This window comes from Penicilliopsis zonata, assembly GCF_001890105.1.
Source record: "Penicilliopsis zonata CBS 506.65 unplaced genomic scaffold ASPZOscaffold_8, whole genome shotgun sequence".
Taxonomy (NCBI): Eukaryota; Fungi; Ascomycota; class Eurotiomycetes; order Eurotiales; family Aspergillaceae; genus Penicilliopsis; species Penicilliopsis zonata.
In genome coordinates, this window is record NW_019208918.1 from 768,018 (window position 1) to 782,509 (window position 14,492).

General features: G+C 52.5%; 4 protein-coding genes across 4 annotated transcripts in view; 2 read left to right on the forward strand and 2 right to left on the reverse strand.

Annotated features, from left to right (window-relative positions):
- Positions 1–74: 74 nt before the first annotated feature.
- On the reverse strand, positions 75–2,502 carry ASPZODRAFT_133226 (hypothetical protein). The gene is made up of 9 exons (XM_022723226.1): positions 2,214–2,502; positions 2,112–2,145; positions 1,923–2,017; positions 1,835–1,856; positions 1,685–1,781; positions 1,607–1,618; positions 1,377–1,545; positions 440–1,320; positions 75–385 (listed from the first exon to the last, which is right to left on the reverse strand). The coding sequence occupies exons 1-9, from the start codon at positions 2,244–2,246 to the stop codon at positions 373–375; spliced, it is 1,356 nt and encodes a 451-aa protein (XP_022580728.1). The 5' UTR covers positions 2,247–2,502; the 3' UTR covers positions 75–372.
- A 1,558-nt stretch (positions 2,503–4,060) lies between these two features.
- Positions 4,061–8,284, forward strand: ASPZODRAFT_152417 (hypothetical protein; the record flags this gene model as incomplete). Its single annotated transcript, XM_022725851.1, has 6 exons — positions 4,061–4,585; positions 4,654–5,356; positions 5,438–6,091; positions 6,322–7,425; positions 7,481–7,767; positions 7,832–8,284. 6 exons carry the CDS (start codon positions 4,061–4,063, stop codon positions 8,282–8,284), a joined length of 3,726 nt encoding a protein of 1,241 aa, XP_022580729.1.
- Positions 8,285–9,524: 1,240 nt separating this feature from the next.
- Positions 9,525–11,496, reverse strand: ASPZODRAFT_67015 (hypothetical protein; the record flags this gene model as incomplete). Its single annotated transcript, XM_022729417.1, has 5 exons — positions 9,525–10,654; positions 10,717–10,898; positions 10,977–11,104; positions 11,175–11,245; positions 11,328–11,496. The coding sequence occupies 5 exons, from the start codon at positions 11,494–11,496 to the stop codon at positions 9,525–9,527; spliced, it is 1,680 nt and encodes a 559-aa protein (XP_022580730.1).
- Positions 11,497–12,746: 1,250 nt separating this feature from the next.
- ASPZODRAFT_152419 (hypothetical protein) overlaps positions 12,747–14,492 on the forward strand; it is a gene marked incomplete at both ends in the record, with an annotated part of 2,438 nt that continues 692 nt past the window's right edge. The window contains 3 exons of the mRNA XM_022725852.1: positions 12,747–12,863; positions 12,943–13,961; positions 14,021–14,478. Of these exons, the coding sequence (XP_022580731.1) occupies positions 12,747–12,863; positions 12,943–13,961; positions 14,021–14,478 (1,594 nt within the window). The remainder of the gene's footprint in view (positions 12,864–12,942; positions 13,962–14,020; positions 14,479–14,492) is intronic.

Here is a 14,492-nt window from a genome sequence, read left to right on the forward strand (position 1 = left end):
TATTTAGCACGCCTGTTCCCAACAAGATTAACTACTCGTTAGTAAACTACAGTTGAATTTCCATTGATTGTTTGACCTCGATTTCAATTGGATTGCAGTGATAATTTTCGGGTTACTAATATGAAGCAAAGTGGTCTCCCTGACAGGCAAAGAGCTACCTATTTTACCGACCTGGGTATTGGATTAAAAAGAAAAAAAAGAGAAAAAAAGGGGGAAAGGGAAAGAAAGGAAAAGAAGGAAATAAGAAGAGATATGCCGTGAAAAAAAAGAAGAAAAACAAATTCAAACAAATTGCGAAATCTTTTGAATATCATAAAGATTCCCGGTCAGCCTTTCGATCCAGGAACAGATGTTGATGATGGTGGTCAACGATCAGAACACGTCCCTCGAATGATTTAGCAGGGTATGGAGCATTGCTTCTTTGCAAAAGGGGACTCACTCGGCGCTGCGTTCAACAGAGCGGCGTAGCAGACGGTTATACTGCTTGCGATCGTCGGGGGATCCCCAGAATAGCCGCGAGGCCTCGGGGTGTACGGTGATGCGAGGGTCGTAGGGGGGTTCATCCTCCTCGAGCGCGGCGACAATGGCCTCAATATGCGAGCGCATTTCTTCCAACCGCTTGGGGAAATAGCACAGCACGCCATCTCGCGAGACGCGGCAGTGGAACAGCGCTGTCTCGACAAACACCCGGGGCTGTTCGTCTGGGAAGCGCGGGCTCAGATGGATGCGGATGCGGAAGATGCCTCCGTCCAGCTTGGTCATCGGGCGGCCGAAATAGGTCAGCTCCCAGACGAACGGGTTGGCCTCGGACAGATTTAGATCGATGGTGAAGTGGTTCCGGCGTTTGAGATCTTCCCGGATTTGCTCGTACTGGCGCTGGAGGTTGACCGCAATGCCTGCTTCGCGCAACAAGGCGACCTTTCCTTGTGAGGCCCAACGATGAGTCTCATCAAGGATGGTCTTGCGAATAAGCGAAATCCGGCGTCGCAGCTCGGGATAATCAAAATGACCATCCATGGTGTTGCCTTCGCCCTCAAACGGCATGCGTTCAAACCGCTGCTGCGCACGAACTTCCGGTTCGGCCTTGTCAATGCTTCGGACGTACGACTCATAGTACCATAGGAACCGCCGCTTTCGCACATCAAAAAACGGGCGGAATTCTTCGTCTTCGGATGAAAAGGAGTCGTCATCGTCGGCGTCACGGTCGCCGCCCTCCTCCTCGTCGTCTACATCAGGTGGAACAACCGTTCCATCCGGCCGAATGCCCAGCGATGCCTCGAGCGGCGCGATGACCGCAAGCCGCAGGGATTCGTGGCGAATCTTCCATTTGAAGAATGTCAGCTATCTACAATCGCCAGAAATGGCTGGGAATTTACCTTGGCGACATAGCTAGTCATATTTCGCTTGTCCTTTGAGGAAGTTGCATTCTCGTATCCTGGTTCATTCTCGTACGGATTGGAAGACATCAGGCTCTGTATCGAGATCAGAACCGACTCCAGTCCTTGGGCAGATGACCACTGTTCTCCGCTTTCTCCTCTCCATGTTCTGTGAATGATTAGCAAGTCTTTCATCAATGTGCTTGTGCAAATGAAGATTCAGCTGTTACCCTAGAATTGATCTGGGCCACCGTTTCGTCAGCAACCTGTGCGTGTCGGTTCCAAGTTTCCTTTTACTTTGGACTCACAAGCAGACTTTCCCCGAGGCATAAATATTCGGATTGAACCGACATCTTCCACCATTTGTAGTCACCGCTTGGACCGTGGGAGGGTGTGCAGGGTAGTCTGTGCCAGTCAGCAGGGGTCGTTCCCAATACCGGCAGACTTCAGAGGCAGACTTCGCCCAAACTTGATCGAAAACTGGAACCGTCAGTATGAGCCTTCCATCGGCGAGCCTTCCATTAAAAACGAATAAACTAGGCTGACCTCAAAGAACCCAAACTCGTACGGCGTCTCCGGGGGCCCCACGACCAAGGCCTGCACTTTCCGGATATCTGAATCCTGGCACGCGACAGCAAGCGCTAAGTAAGGTAAGGCAATTAATGAGCGATCCAGTGTGTTCGACGCGACTTCTCCCCAAAGTGTGTCCCAAGGCATCACTTCGCCATCACTTACACAGATCTGAGCCCTGTTGGATTTGCTTGATCTCCTATACCCCGCCCCAGAGCACATCCGCCATCAGCATATAGAGAGAGATTCAGCAGCGGAAAAGCCTACACGAGTAATGCGCAGAATCGCCTGGTCCGACATGCTGACGGGTGAACGCTTCAACCGTCCCCGACCGAGTGCTTCGCCTGTCAAAGGTGTTGTGAGTGAGTGAGCGCAGTTGGGTTGGCCGCGGAGAGCTGAGAGCCCCCCGGGCGCATCGTAGGGCTTAATGGAAACAAAGCAGGCGAGAGGGCAGCCCAGCGGCGAAGCACGACGAGTAAGAAATCAAAGATTCCCGGCAAGTAGGCAGACACGGTGAATAAGACGCCAGCCCTGGTCTGTGAGTCTTGAGGTGTCAGGCTTGGGGTGTAGCTGCAACCATACCTTTGTCTGGTTGAATCTCTGACGTATGGTGACAACACCTGACCACTGCAGAGAGCGCTTGAAGTACTTACTTACTACTACCTTGAGGTAGGTAGGTACATAGAGGCACACAGCTAGCTGGCTTACTATATTCACTTTTTAACTACTGAATATCCATTCTATTGTGACTAGTACTTTTCTCGAGTAGTCTCTCTTCTCTTAGAGATGTTTTTTCCCTTTCCTCCCCGATTTATTTCCCTCTCTACAGCGTCTAATGCTTTGAGAAACCACCAAGACCCCAACTCTGGTAAGTTACAGGATTGCCGTACTGTACCATGGTTACCGCCGGCAGGCACTGAACGTCAGGCTGTTGTTGTCTGGGTGCCTGAGTGCCTGGATTCTGCCGGGAAATGGTCAGAGCCCGCCCCCAGTGGCATCCTATCCTGGGGAGTACTACTCTGTACAGGATGCGAGGATATTTTAAGACACAGACTAATAGAAGTGCATGAAATAGAAGCACTGTTCTCAAACCAGCAGCGATTCCATGATACATGCGCAGAGCGACCAAATACCAGGACACTGCCACACACCGACTGGGAGCCTCTTGGGCGGTCCGCAAGGCGGTGAGCCCACACGTGATTCCTCCAGCATCGCCATGACTGTGTTAGGGGGAAGAAGAGGCGGGCAAATGCCCAGCAGCAACAAGTCGCTCTCCCGCCTTCCCCCCCCCTCCTCCTCTCTATCCCTCTCGCTAGATCCACCGCAGGCTTGGGCCTCGACCATACGCTCGTTCGCCTCGTCTTGTCTACTGAACCTTCCACTTCGTCTTGTTACCTCCCCCCCCTCCCCCTCCCCCCCCTTCCGCGAGGCACAGGCTGCCCTGCCGCGCTCTGCTCTCCGCTCGGTCACAAGGCGGGAATGCGTGAGGTACTCCGCCGCTTGTTGGTCTCACCGTGAGCTCCAGCGCCCTCGAAATTCACACCGTCGTCGCGAAAACGTAGGGGTACTTCAGAACGGGTTGGAAGCCGCCTAGTCCGTTGCACGCTGTCGCTCTCCTGTTCCTGTTTCACCTGAATAGCCCCCGGAATCGGCCCCGGTCTTACCGTCCCCCTCCCCTCCTCCTCCTCCTCCTCCTCCTCCTCCTCCTCTCGGCGCATCCTCTTGCGGATCATCTTCGCCTTGAACGACGGGTGTGGGTTCTTCATGGCGTGACGGTGCCTAGCCACCTTCAGGATTTTTTTCTTCTTGACTTTACTCTGGTTGGATTTGATCGGTGTTGTGGGTGCTCGCGTTGCCCGGCACCTAGCAAAAACAGTCGTGGTGTTGACATTACGTGCGCTCTCGAGGTTTCGATTGATTGCCTTGGTTTTGCGCCGAGCAGCTGTTATTCCTCCCTCGCCTGTGGTTGGGAACTTGCGCTAAATTAATCACTACTGAAAGACCCTTTTTCCGATCCTAACAGCACTCCCCTACGGCTCTCCTTCAATCGACTATCTAGACCTCCTCCAAGTTGATATCGCAGTTTAGCCAAGACCTGCATCTTCATCGAGGAAATGCCTCCCGGTGACTCGCTGCCAGAAAGCCTGATACCTGGCCATGGCGCGGTTCGCCCTTCCTTGAACACATCGGGCTACACCGGCACCTACCAATCTCAGACCCCAACTTCGCCGGCCGACAGTACCATTCCGTTCGACTCTCCGCAGGCGAGACCATCCCCAAGACATCACAACGCGAATAGCAATGATGGGATGCAGGGTTCGGACGGCAGGTCCGCACGTCGACAGGAGAGAGACCCTTCCGTCCCACGCGATCGCACCGGTCGTCCGGATCAATCTACACCTCGCGATCGGTCTGCTCCTCGGGATCGGTCTGCTCCTCGCGATCGGTCTGCTCCTCGCGATCGGTCTGCTCCTCGCGATCGGTCTGCCCCTCGGGACCGTTCACGTCCCAACGGCCGTTCTCACACAAAATCCCCTGGGAGCACTTCTCGCATCTGCAAGAAATGCGGCGAACCCTTGACCGGCCAGTTTGTTAGAGCGCTAGGAGGCACCTTTCATCTCGAGTGTTTCAAGTGTGAGGTGAGCATCTTTGCGCCTTCATACATCTATCTTGTAATCCGGTTCCAAAAATTCTAACTTATCTACAGGATTGTGGTCAAATCGTTGCCTCCAAGTTTTTCCCCGTCGATGCAGAAGATGGGAACGGACAATATCCGCTGTGCGAGACGGATTATTTCAGACGACTCGGCCTCTTATGTCACGAGTGTGGAGGCGCCCTTCGGGGCTCCTACATCACAGCATTGGATCGGAAATACCACATAGAACATTTCACTTGCTCCGTGTGTCCGACCATCTTCGGCTCACAGGATTCATACTATGAGCATGAAGGAAAGGTTTATTGCCATTTCCACTATTCGACCCAGTTTGCACAGCGTTGCCATGGCTGCTACACGGCCATATTGAAGCAGTTTGTTGAGATTTTTCGCAACGGGCAAAACCAACATTGGCACCCCGAATGCTATATGATCCATAAATTTTGGAATGTCCGCCTGGCTCCTTCGGGCCAGCCTCTGGAGCCTCCAGAGGCCAAGCAAGATGCGACCGATGAGGAGCGTGAGCAGATTCGTCACGAGGAAGACACGATGGAAGAAAAAGTCTACAAGATTTGGAGCATTTTGTCGGGCTTCGAAGAATCCTCAGCAGCCTGTATATCAGACATGCTCCTCCATGTGAGCAACGGAGCCTACATAGATGGTGTTTTGGTGGCCAAGCGATTCATCGGCCATGTCGATATCTTATTCGCCGCGATCGATCAGCTGGCAACGCGCATGAAAAGTGAGGGGGTGAAAGGTACCTGTGCTTTTCTTTCAAGTCACCCTCTGCCCATGGCTTGGGTTTTTCTCTTCGTTATTTTTACTGACCGCAACTTAGACCTTGCCTATGGCCGTGAGGCCAAACTTCTATGCAAGAAGATCGTGGCCTTTTTCGCATTGCTTTCCAAGACGCAGGAGACAGGTGTTCGGAAACTGGGGGTTACACAAGAGCTTCTGTCCCTTGTCACCGGCCTGGCTCATTACTTGAAACTTCTCATCCGCATCGGGTTACAGGGTGCCTTGAAACTAGAAAGGGAACGAAATGAACCAGAAGGGTTGCATCATTTCTTGGACCATCTGGGAGATCTTGAGTCTCTCCGCCCGGCCGAAGACGAAGCATCACCCGAGAGCCTAATGGCGGGCGTGGAAGGCCTTGCTGACCAGTTATCTGACTGCTGTACGGCTTGCAAAGAGCCGATCGACGACGAGTGCATCATTCTGGACGAACAGAGATGGCACATCAAACCGGCCCATTTGGCCTGTGCCTTCTGCCAGAAGGATATGACCCAAGATCTTCCGGATGCTCTCTGGAGCGAGTCAGATAAACGACCTTTCTGCAACAATTGTGCGGTACAAAAAAATCTTGCACCTCACGCTCGATCCGGTTTTACTCTCGTCACGAAGCTCCAGCAATTTGTATTTTTGCTCAGGGTAGCCCTTGCTCGCCTTTTAGCTGTACTAAAAGCCGGAGGATCTCTGCCTCACACATCTGGTATGCGATGAACTTTCCATTCCTTTCCCCTCCAGGCCTCAGACACCACCTGAAGAACTTGACTGTGCGAAGATCCTGGAACAGCTGACTCTTGTCTGAAGCTGCTCCTGATTAGTGCCCTGCACCCATCTAAGCCTTCATTCGGGTCATCCCCCCCCTTTTTTTTTTTTTCCTTTTTCATACGCTCTTCAACTAAAAATTTCTTTCTTTCTTCGTTTTCCCCGATTCAGATGATCCTAATCTAAATGCGTATGAGGCCAATGACGGTCATCGCATTCCTCACCCCGGTGACCTCGGAAGGTCAAACACACGATCACGGTCGTTTGCGCCCGGGTCGAGAGACGGCTTGGAAGAATCGTCCCTGGAACAAACCGTTGGCGAAATGCGCCGGCTCCGATCCATCCGTAACGAACGGACGCTGTCGACCACCTACAAGAAGGCCCGAGCGTCTCGCATCATTGACGGCCCTGAAGGGAGAAGTGTCAGACCTGGCTCCTCTGGTGGTGAAGGTACTGACCCCCGCGGGAACGGTTTCCAGATCGTCGAAGAGAAGGACGCGAATGGCGACACGGTCGCCGAGCTGACTTTTGGCAACCAAGATGCCTTGACCCTAGATGATATCCCACGCATCGTTGCCGCCGAGCAAGCCAAGGAACAACGCCCCAACGCCTACCGACACGCAGGCACGAAGCTGGTTACCTCGGGTGATCCCATGCCCAAATTCAACCATGGACACCAACGCGGAGTGTCGGGTGGGAACTTTGACGCCCATATCATGATGGACCAAAGCGGAAGGAGCAAGAGATATTTCTCCGAGCTGTCTGCCCTCGAGTACTTCATCGTCCGACACGTCGCTGTTCTGTCAATGGAGCCGATGCTGGAGGGCCATTTCAACCTTGAGGAACTCCTCACGTTGATAGAGTCACGGAAACCCACCATCTGGAATATCTTTGGCAGGGCCTTCAACAAGGAAGGAAAGAAGGGTGGCAAGAAGAAAGGCGCTTTTGGAGTTAGCCTGGACTATCTCGTCGAGAAGGAAGGGGCAGAGTCTACTCACGGCATCGGCCCTGGTGCCCTTCGTATCCCAGCGCTGATCGACGATGCGGTCTCTGCCATGCGGCAGATGGACATGTCCGTGGAGGGCGTGTTCCGCAAGAACGGGAACATTCGTCGTCTGAAGGAACTGGCGGAACTAATAGACAACAAATATGATCAGGTTGATCTGAACAAGGAGACGCCAGTCCAGATTGCCGCGCTGTTGAAAAAGTTCCTAAGGGAGATGCCCGATCCTTTACTGACCTTCAAGCTTCACCGTCTCTTTGTTGTTTCACAAAGTAAGTTCTACATTCATTTTTTCCAACGTTGTACACGACTAAGAAAACCCCCCAGAAATTTCTGATCCCGAAAAGCAAAAACGCGTCTTGCATCTCACATGCTGTCTTCTTCCGAAAGCCCATCGTGACACCATGGAAGTATTGTTCGCTTTCTTAAACTGGGCCTCGTCATTCAGCCACATCGATGACGAGTCCGGAAGTAAGATGGATATCCACAATCTGGCAACTGTCATCACACCCAACATCCTCTACCCGAATACCAAGAACAGCACAGTTGACGAGAGTTTCCTAGCCATTGAAGCCGTCAATGCGCTCATCACCTACAATGACTCTATGTGCGAGGCAAGTTGACCTTCTGCCTCTCATTCTTCTGTTTTTCATTCTCTGACTTCGTTTTTCTTTCCAGATTCCTGAAGATTTGCAGTCGATTCTGAACGACTCAAGTTTGTTCAAAGAAAATGCCGAGGTCACCACCAAAGAGATACTGCGGAGATACGGCGATATTGCCCGTGGCAGCGTCTCACAGAGACCCGGTAATAATGGTGAAATGGCCATGATCACGAGTTCAAGCCGCGGGAACAACACGCCAGCGTCAGCAGCCCGGATCGAAAACGATCCCTCCCAGGATACGGCATGGCAGATGCAGAGCTCTGTACGCCATGTTCAGAACTCAGGTGGCCACAGCCATTCTGCCAGCATTAATCCTCCGCCCGGCAGCGGGATGGAGATCCCTGTACCTCAGCCGGTTCACTATCGCGAACGCAGCGCCAGCAACAACAGTCAAGGAAACGATGGCCAGTCCCAGCAGCTTCCTTATAGAGCACGAGCCAATCCAGGACCCATGGGTGTTGCCGGGTAGATACAACACCTTTGTCTACAGTGATATCCATTTGATCATCTTGTGTCCTTTCACTTTTTTCTTCTTTACCCCTCTTGACCTTTTGCTCCTCTCCTTTTCTTTTGGCTCCAAGGACACTACTACTGCATGTAGTCGGCTGCTTCCTCTTTATTTTCCCCCTCCATCGGTGAATTTGGATGACCGGAGTTGTTTGTCTTCTCTTTTCAAATCAAGATGATTACTAGGTTCTTCTTCCCCTCGAGTGATCGGCTGATTGGATACCATGAACGAATTGATTTCTTTCCCCTCCGCTTTACGTTCGAGTTTTTCTTTTCTTTCTCGTCCGCAAAAGTTGCGTGCATGGTACTTTTCGCCCATACACCTCGGCTCTTTTCCGACACGCTTCACTTCTTGCCAGGCTCAGTCCTTCCATTTACTCACCGGGGTCAGGGCGGTTGATCCTGCACCCTTCGAGCTTCCTTTTTTCTTATATTCTTTCTTTCTTCACCTTTTCTTTTTTCTTCCGCTTTCTTCGTGGATAACCTAGCGTGGATATGGGTTTCATTACATTCCCCCGGTGTTGTTCCTTTGTTGGTTTACTTTACTGCCTGATTACTTGTCTGAAAATGCAAGTCATCGTTTCTTTTTCTTCTCTTCGTTGACAGACAATTATTGTTCTGTATCATTTTGTGCCACACCTGTTTCAGATCCTCTTTTCCCTTTTTTTCCTTTTCTTATTCTCCCTTTTTTTTATCTTCTTTCTTTCCTCCTGAGAGCTTTATCAGTCCAGCCTTGAATGGTGGTTCAATAATCCATATTACTTCATGTTGTGGAATACAGCCATCATTAGAAGCATATCCTATTCATTGGGCGCCCGCAATCTAGATTCATCATGACACTTACAAGGACGTGTAGCTCTTGAGTAGTCAAATATATAATATTTCTATGGTATTGATATGTATATGTATTCATCTTCCAAAGCGCCAGCAGCATCATGTTTATCGATCGCAATGAAAATACATTTGCTCCTAAGTAGTTAGATAAGTTCAGAGCCTTTGTCTGCTCTCTTTCCTGACTAGAAGTTCATCAGCGACTGGTCAAACTTAGACCTACGAAGACAGGTTATCTCCATCGACAAGCTGAGTATAGGACCTGCCTTTGAACTCTACTAGGATGGTATACTTAGTGACTAGTAAGCAAGAAGAGGTGAGTACTAGAATTATTATAACTAGAAAACGATGAGTTGAATAAGAGTCTGCGATTAAATCAAAGACCGAACCATCCTCATGGGGGCAGCCTTGAACCACTCGCCCCAAGTTGCATAGACCTTGCGAGGCGGGAGGTCGACGTCCAAGGCTCCATCACGGATATGGCTCATGACATCTATTTCCTCGATGTTGAGGAGGATCTTCCAGCCGCGGTTGTTGATCTTGGGGTCCTTGGAGTTAGCCGAGTAGATCTTCCAGCAGAAGTAGAGGGCGAGGATCAAGGGGACGGAGAGATAATTCTCGAAGAAGTCCGTGGCGTTGAGGGGCGCGATGGAGACGTAGAACTCTGCGATGAGACAGAGGACGTTAAGGGAGAGGCCGATCCAGCTGCCGATCTCACCAAAGGGGGCGGCGTACGCGAGTTCGTCGACGCTGTGGCCGTGATATTTCCAGGCCTGGCGGAAGCGGATGTGCGCGAAGCAGACACTGCCCCAGATGAAAAAGTTGGAGACACCAGACAGGGCGAGCAGCCAGGTGAAGATGGTGTCGCCTGTGGACGAGGCCTCGTTGATGAAAGCCAGGAAGCCGAATGCGATCTGCAGCAGGATGCAGTACAGCGGGCGGCCGGCGTTATCGACGTAAGCCAGGAACTTGGGCGCCATGCCGTTGGCGGCGAGGGCCTGGATGGTGCGGCTGGACCCAAAGGTGGCCGAGTTGGCGACGCTGATCACGGAGATGGTGATCACGGCGTTCATCACGGAGGGGAGCCCCTTGATGCCTGCGTTCTGAATGGAGACCACAAAGGGGGACGCCTTGGTGTTTGCCCCGGACGAGCCGAGTAGGTAGTCGGCATTGGCGGGCACAATCAAGCCCACGATAAAAGTGCCCACGACATAGAAGAGGGTGATGCGCCAAAACACCTGCTTGGTCGCCTTGGGGATTGACTTGGCCGGGTTGGCGGCCTCGGCGGCCGCGAGACCGGTCATCTCCGTGCCGCCAAATGCAAACGCTGCCGTCGTGAACACGGCACAGAAGCCCTCAAAGGTGGTGAAGGCACCTGGGTCGAACCAGTAATGGGTGCCGATGTAAGACCCTTTCGGGGCACCACCGCAGTCGATCACGATGCCCAGGATGATGAAGCCGAGGAGGGCGGTGACCTTGATGATACTAAGGACGAACTCGACTGAAAAAGATAGTCAGCAAGCTATTCCACAGTGTACAGAGTTCAATCTTCTTGGGCCGTACCCTCCCCGTATCCCCTCACTCCGAAGATCTGGATGGCAGACAGAGCAACAAGGAAGACAGTAACCCAGACTCCGATGTTGATGTCGTCGCGCCAGAACTGTATCGTGATACCTGCCGCCGTGATTTCAAAGGGCAAGATAATCAGCCAACCGATCGCATAGTCCCAGCCAACGGCGAAGCCCCTGTGGAAAGAAGTCTTCGGTCAGACATCCAATGACTGCCAATAAAACAAGACCTTCGAGTGGTGTGATAGCACATACCATGAAGGGTCGATGAACCGCACACAATACGTGAAGAAAGCGCCATTGACAGGGTACAGGACGGCCAGTTCTCCCAGGGCTTGGATGGTCAACAAGAGCATTCCACCGACGATCAAGTAACCGAGAAGCTAGACAGCCATGTCCATTATTAGTCGCCATTTGAGAGAGCTAGAGGACAGCATAGTGAAAACTACTAACCAAAGACCCAGGGCCACCCTCATACAGAGCTTCTCCTGTACCGACGAACAAACCAGCACCAATAGCACCGCCTGAAGAGACAATCGATCCATGTCAGCCTCTCCGAATTATCTTTCTTTCTTCTTTTTTCCCCCTCCAAACAGTGCAACATACCAATGGCAATCATCTGCATATGGCGGCCCTGAAGACTACGCTTCAAGGGGCTGATGTGCTCGACCGTACCATGCGCAGCCTCGACATCATCGTAGGAAGGCTGGCTATCGCTGGACGGATCAGTGGTGATGGGCTCTTTCTTCTCGACCTCGGGCTCCCCGGCAGTCATCTTGATGGTAGGAAAATAGGTAGTACTGGTGATGTATGGAGAGTCGAGACTGACTGTGGATCCATATATACACCAGACACATTCCCGCCGGGTCTTTATGTAGTGTTACCGTGAACCCCGACTCGCCCACACGGCAATGTCCGCGCGACCCCTTGATTGAGAACGCCTCTTCTCCCCTCGCTGCATTGTGGTCCCACAGAAACGCCCGGTCCGATAGGAAGGGGGAGGGGGGGCAAAAGACCCCGAGAGAAAAGAAAAGATAAGGCGTAATAGATAATACATGTGACCTCTGCGCTATCTACGACGTGCGCTATAGCGGCAGCAGCACTGCTGAAACGTCCTTTTCTGGTGGACTCAGGGCACAGCAGGCGAGCGTGGCGAAGTGCCGTCATTCGACCGGGGGGGCGATGGCGCTCCTAAGGTGGTATTCTGAGATCCAGAACTGACGGGATCAAGTGCGATCACTCACTAGACAATGCCCTTGAGGCAAAAAGAGGGCCATATCGGACTATCGTGAATGGTGCCATCCCATGTCTGCTGGATATCTGGGCGCCCCGAAAAGCACACGCGCCTGTTGACAGGGATTCACCGAGCGAGTTAAGAGCCAAGCTGTGCCTCCCAAAGATAAGAAGAGACGCCATGTAATCCCTCTTATCACGCAATTGATTTTTGGCCCGACAGAAAAGAAACAAGCGTCACTAGGTCGACCTGGTGAGAAGGTGTCAGCCCTGATAACGCCCCTATACGAAGGAAAGAGATGCAGTGTTGTGAGTGGTCTGAAAGCTCGAGTAGGTGAAGGATTAGAGATAAGAACCAACAGGCCTCATTCCAGCCAATAGACTCGAGAAACCAGGTAGAAATTAACTAGGTCGAACGTGGGGAACAACAGCAGATCACCAAAATAAGGTCGTGTTAGTCTCTATTCCCATTCAACGGAGACTCAAGTACAGGCAGGGTGTGTTTCCCTTGCAGACAGTGAGCATGGATCGTAACACTGCCTGTCTGCCTGCCCCTCTCTCCTCCCTTTATTTCTTTCCTGGATCAAGAAAATCGATCAACCCCTTGTTATGATCGGCAAATGTATGTGATGCTGCTGCTTCCCCGCAGTTGTCAACCGAGGATGTTCGGCTTCGAGAGGGCATCCAGGACCTTTGAAATCGGGATGGAGTCGCTCGATGAACGAGGGAGGCGCTCAGAACGCTTGAACGCCAGATCTGTAATTATCTCGACGTTAAACACTATCGTAAAAGATGTCAGTTAGTGAAGCAGGTCTTCTTCGCAAGCTGTGGGAGCATCCAGACCCAAAGTCCACGCAGATGTGGAAGTTCAAGGAGGATTTGGCGAGAGAGACGGGCGAGAGATTTCCTGTACGTGTTTCCCCCTCTTTCTCTTCCTATCTTCATCTTACTTTTTCCTTTCTTTTTATCTCATCAAAATCATTGAAAGGACCACGACTCGCTGTATCAATGGTCGATCCGCAACCGAGCACGATTCTGGGCCTTTTGTTTCGATTACTTCCCCATCATCCACGAAGGCAAATACACCGCCGTGGTCGACGAGTCCGCCCGTATCGACAGTATTCCAGACTGGTTCCCCGGTGTGCGACTGAATTACGCGGAAAACATCCTGTTTACGGCCGGTGCCTCTGGCAGCACTACCACCGCTGGCAAAGAAGATGGCAAGATCGCCTTCACCGAGGTCCGCGAGGGAGCTGCAGAGCCCGTTGTGAACCTGAGCTGGGGAGCCCTGCGGCGTAGAACAGGCCGGATGCTCCAGGCGTTGAAGGCGGCGGGTGTGCGAAAGGGAGACCGGGTCTCTGTCGTCGCGGGGAACGCCATCAATACGGCGGTCGTGCTCTTCGCGGTCACGGCCCTTGGGGGGATCTTCTCGTCCACCTCAACCGATACCGGTGTCGGGGGTATCCTCGACCGAGTGCGCCAGGTACAACCGAAATGGGTATTCTTCGACGACTTCGCCGTGTATAACGGCAAGACCATCGACCTACGCCCAAAGATCGCCGAGGTGGTGAACGGATTACTGGACATTTCCGAGTTCCAGGGCGTCGTTTTGATGCCCCGGTTTGCTGGAAGACCAGCCGACATAAGTCCAGTGCCCCGATCGCAGTCACTCGCAACGTTCCTTGAAGGCGCGACATCCGACAAACTGGAATTCGTGCGTGTCGGATTCCGCGACCCCTTTTTGATCGTCTTTACCTCCGGAACCACCGGCCAGCCGAAGTGCATCGTCCATGCGGTGGGAGGCGCGGTTCTGAACTCGATGAAGGAGAATAAATTGAACCGCAACCACACCCCGGACACCGTCCTTCTCCAGTACACGACCACCGGCTGGATCATGTATATGGCTGCTGTCGGGTGCCTGCAGTCGGGGGCCAGATCGGTGCTCTACGACGGTAGTCCGTTCGTGCCAGACCTCGAGATCCTGCTCAGAATTCTGGAAGAGCAAAAGTGAGACCCCAGATAAACTAAACAGTTTTCTTAGCGCGATACTGAACTGATTTTGAAAGGGTCACCAACTTCGGAACATCCCCTCGTTTCTTCAATGAGCTGCGCAAGAACCGGATAAGCCCCAGACAGATCGCCGATCTGAGCAACCTCAGCCTCGTCACAAGCACTGGCATGGTTCTCTCGGAATCCCTCTTCGAATGGTTCTATGACGAGGGGTTCCCGCCTACCACCCAGCTCGCGAATATTGCCGGCGGCACCGATCTGATCACCTGTTTTGGCATGGAAAATCCCCTGGATCCCCTGTATGCCGGGGGATGTCAAGGAACCAGCCTGGGACTACCCATGGCGATCTTTGAACAGGCCGATGAAGGCGCCACGGGAGTCCAAGGACGTCCCGTCCAACCGGGTGTCCCAGGCGAGGTCGTCGTCACAGACGCGTTTCCCACTATGCCGGTGATGTTCTGGGGCGAAGACGGTCCGAAGAAGTATTTCAATGCATACTTTGCCAGATTTGACAGTACGAAGCTTCCC

Excerpts from the sequence above, each read along its gene's own strand:
- ASPZODRAFT_133226 (XM_022723226.1), bottom strand. The coding sequence starts at position 2,246 with ATGTCGGACCAGGCGATTCTGCGCATTACTCGT. Across the intron at positions 1,857-1,922 it reads ACGAGTTTGGGTTCTTTGAG|TTTTCGATCAAGTTTGGGCG; the intron begins GTCAGCCTAGTT and ends TGACGGTTCCAG. Across the intron at positions 1,782-1,834 it reads TTCGATCAAGTTTGGGCGAA|ACTACCCTGCACACCCTCCC; the intron begins GTCTGCCTCTGA and ends TGACTGGCACAG.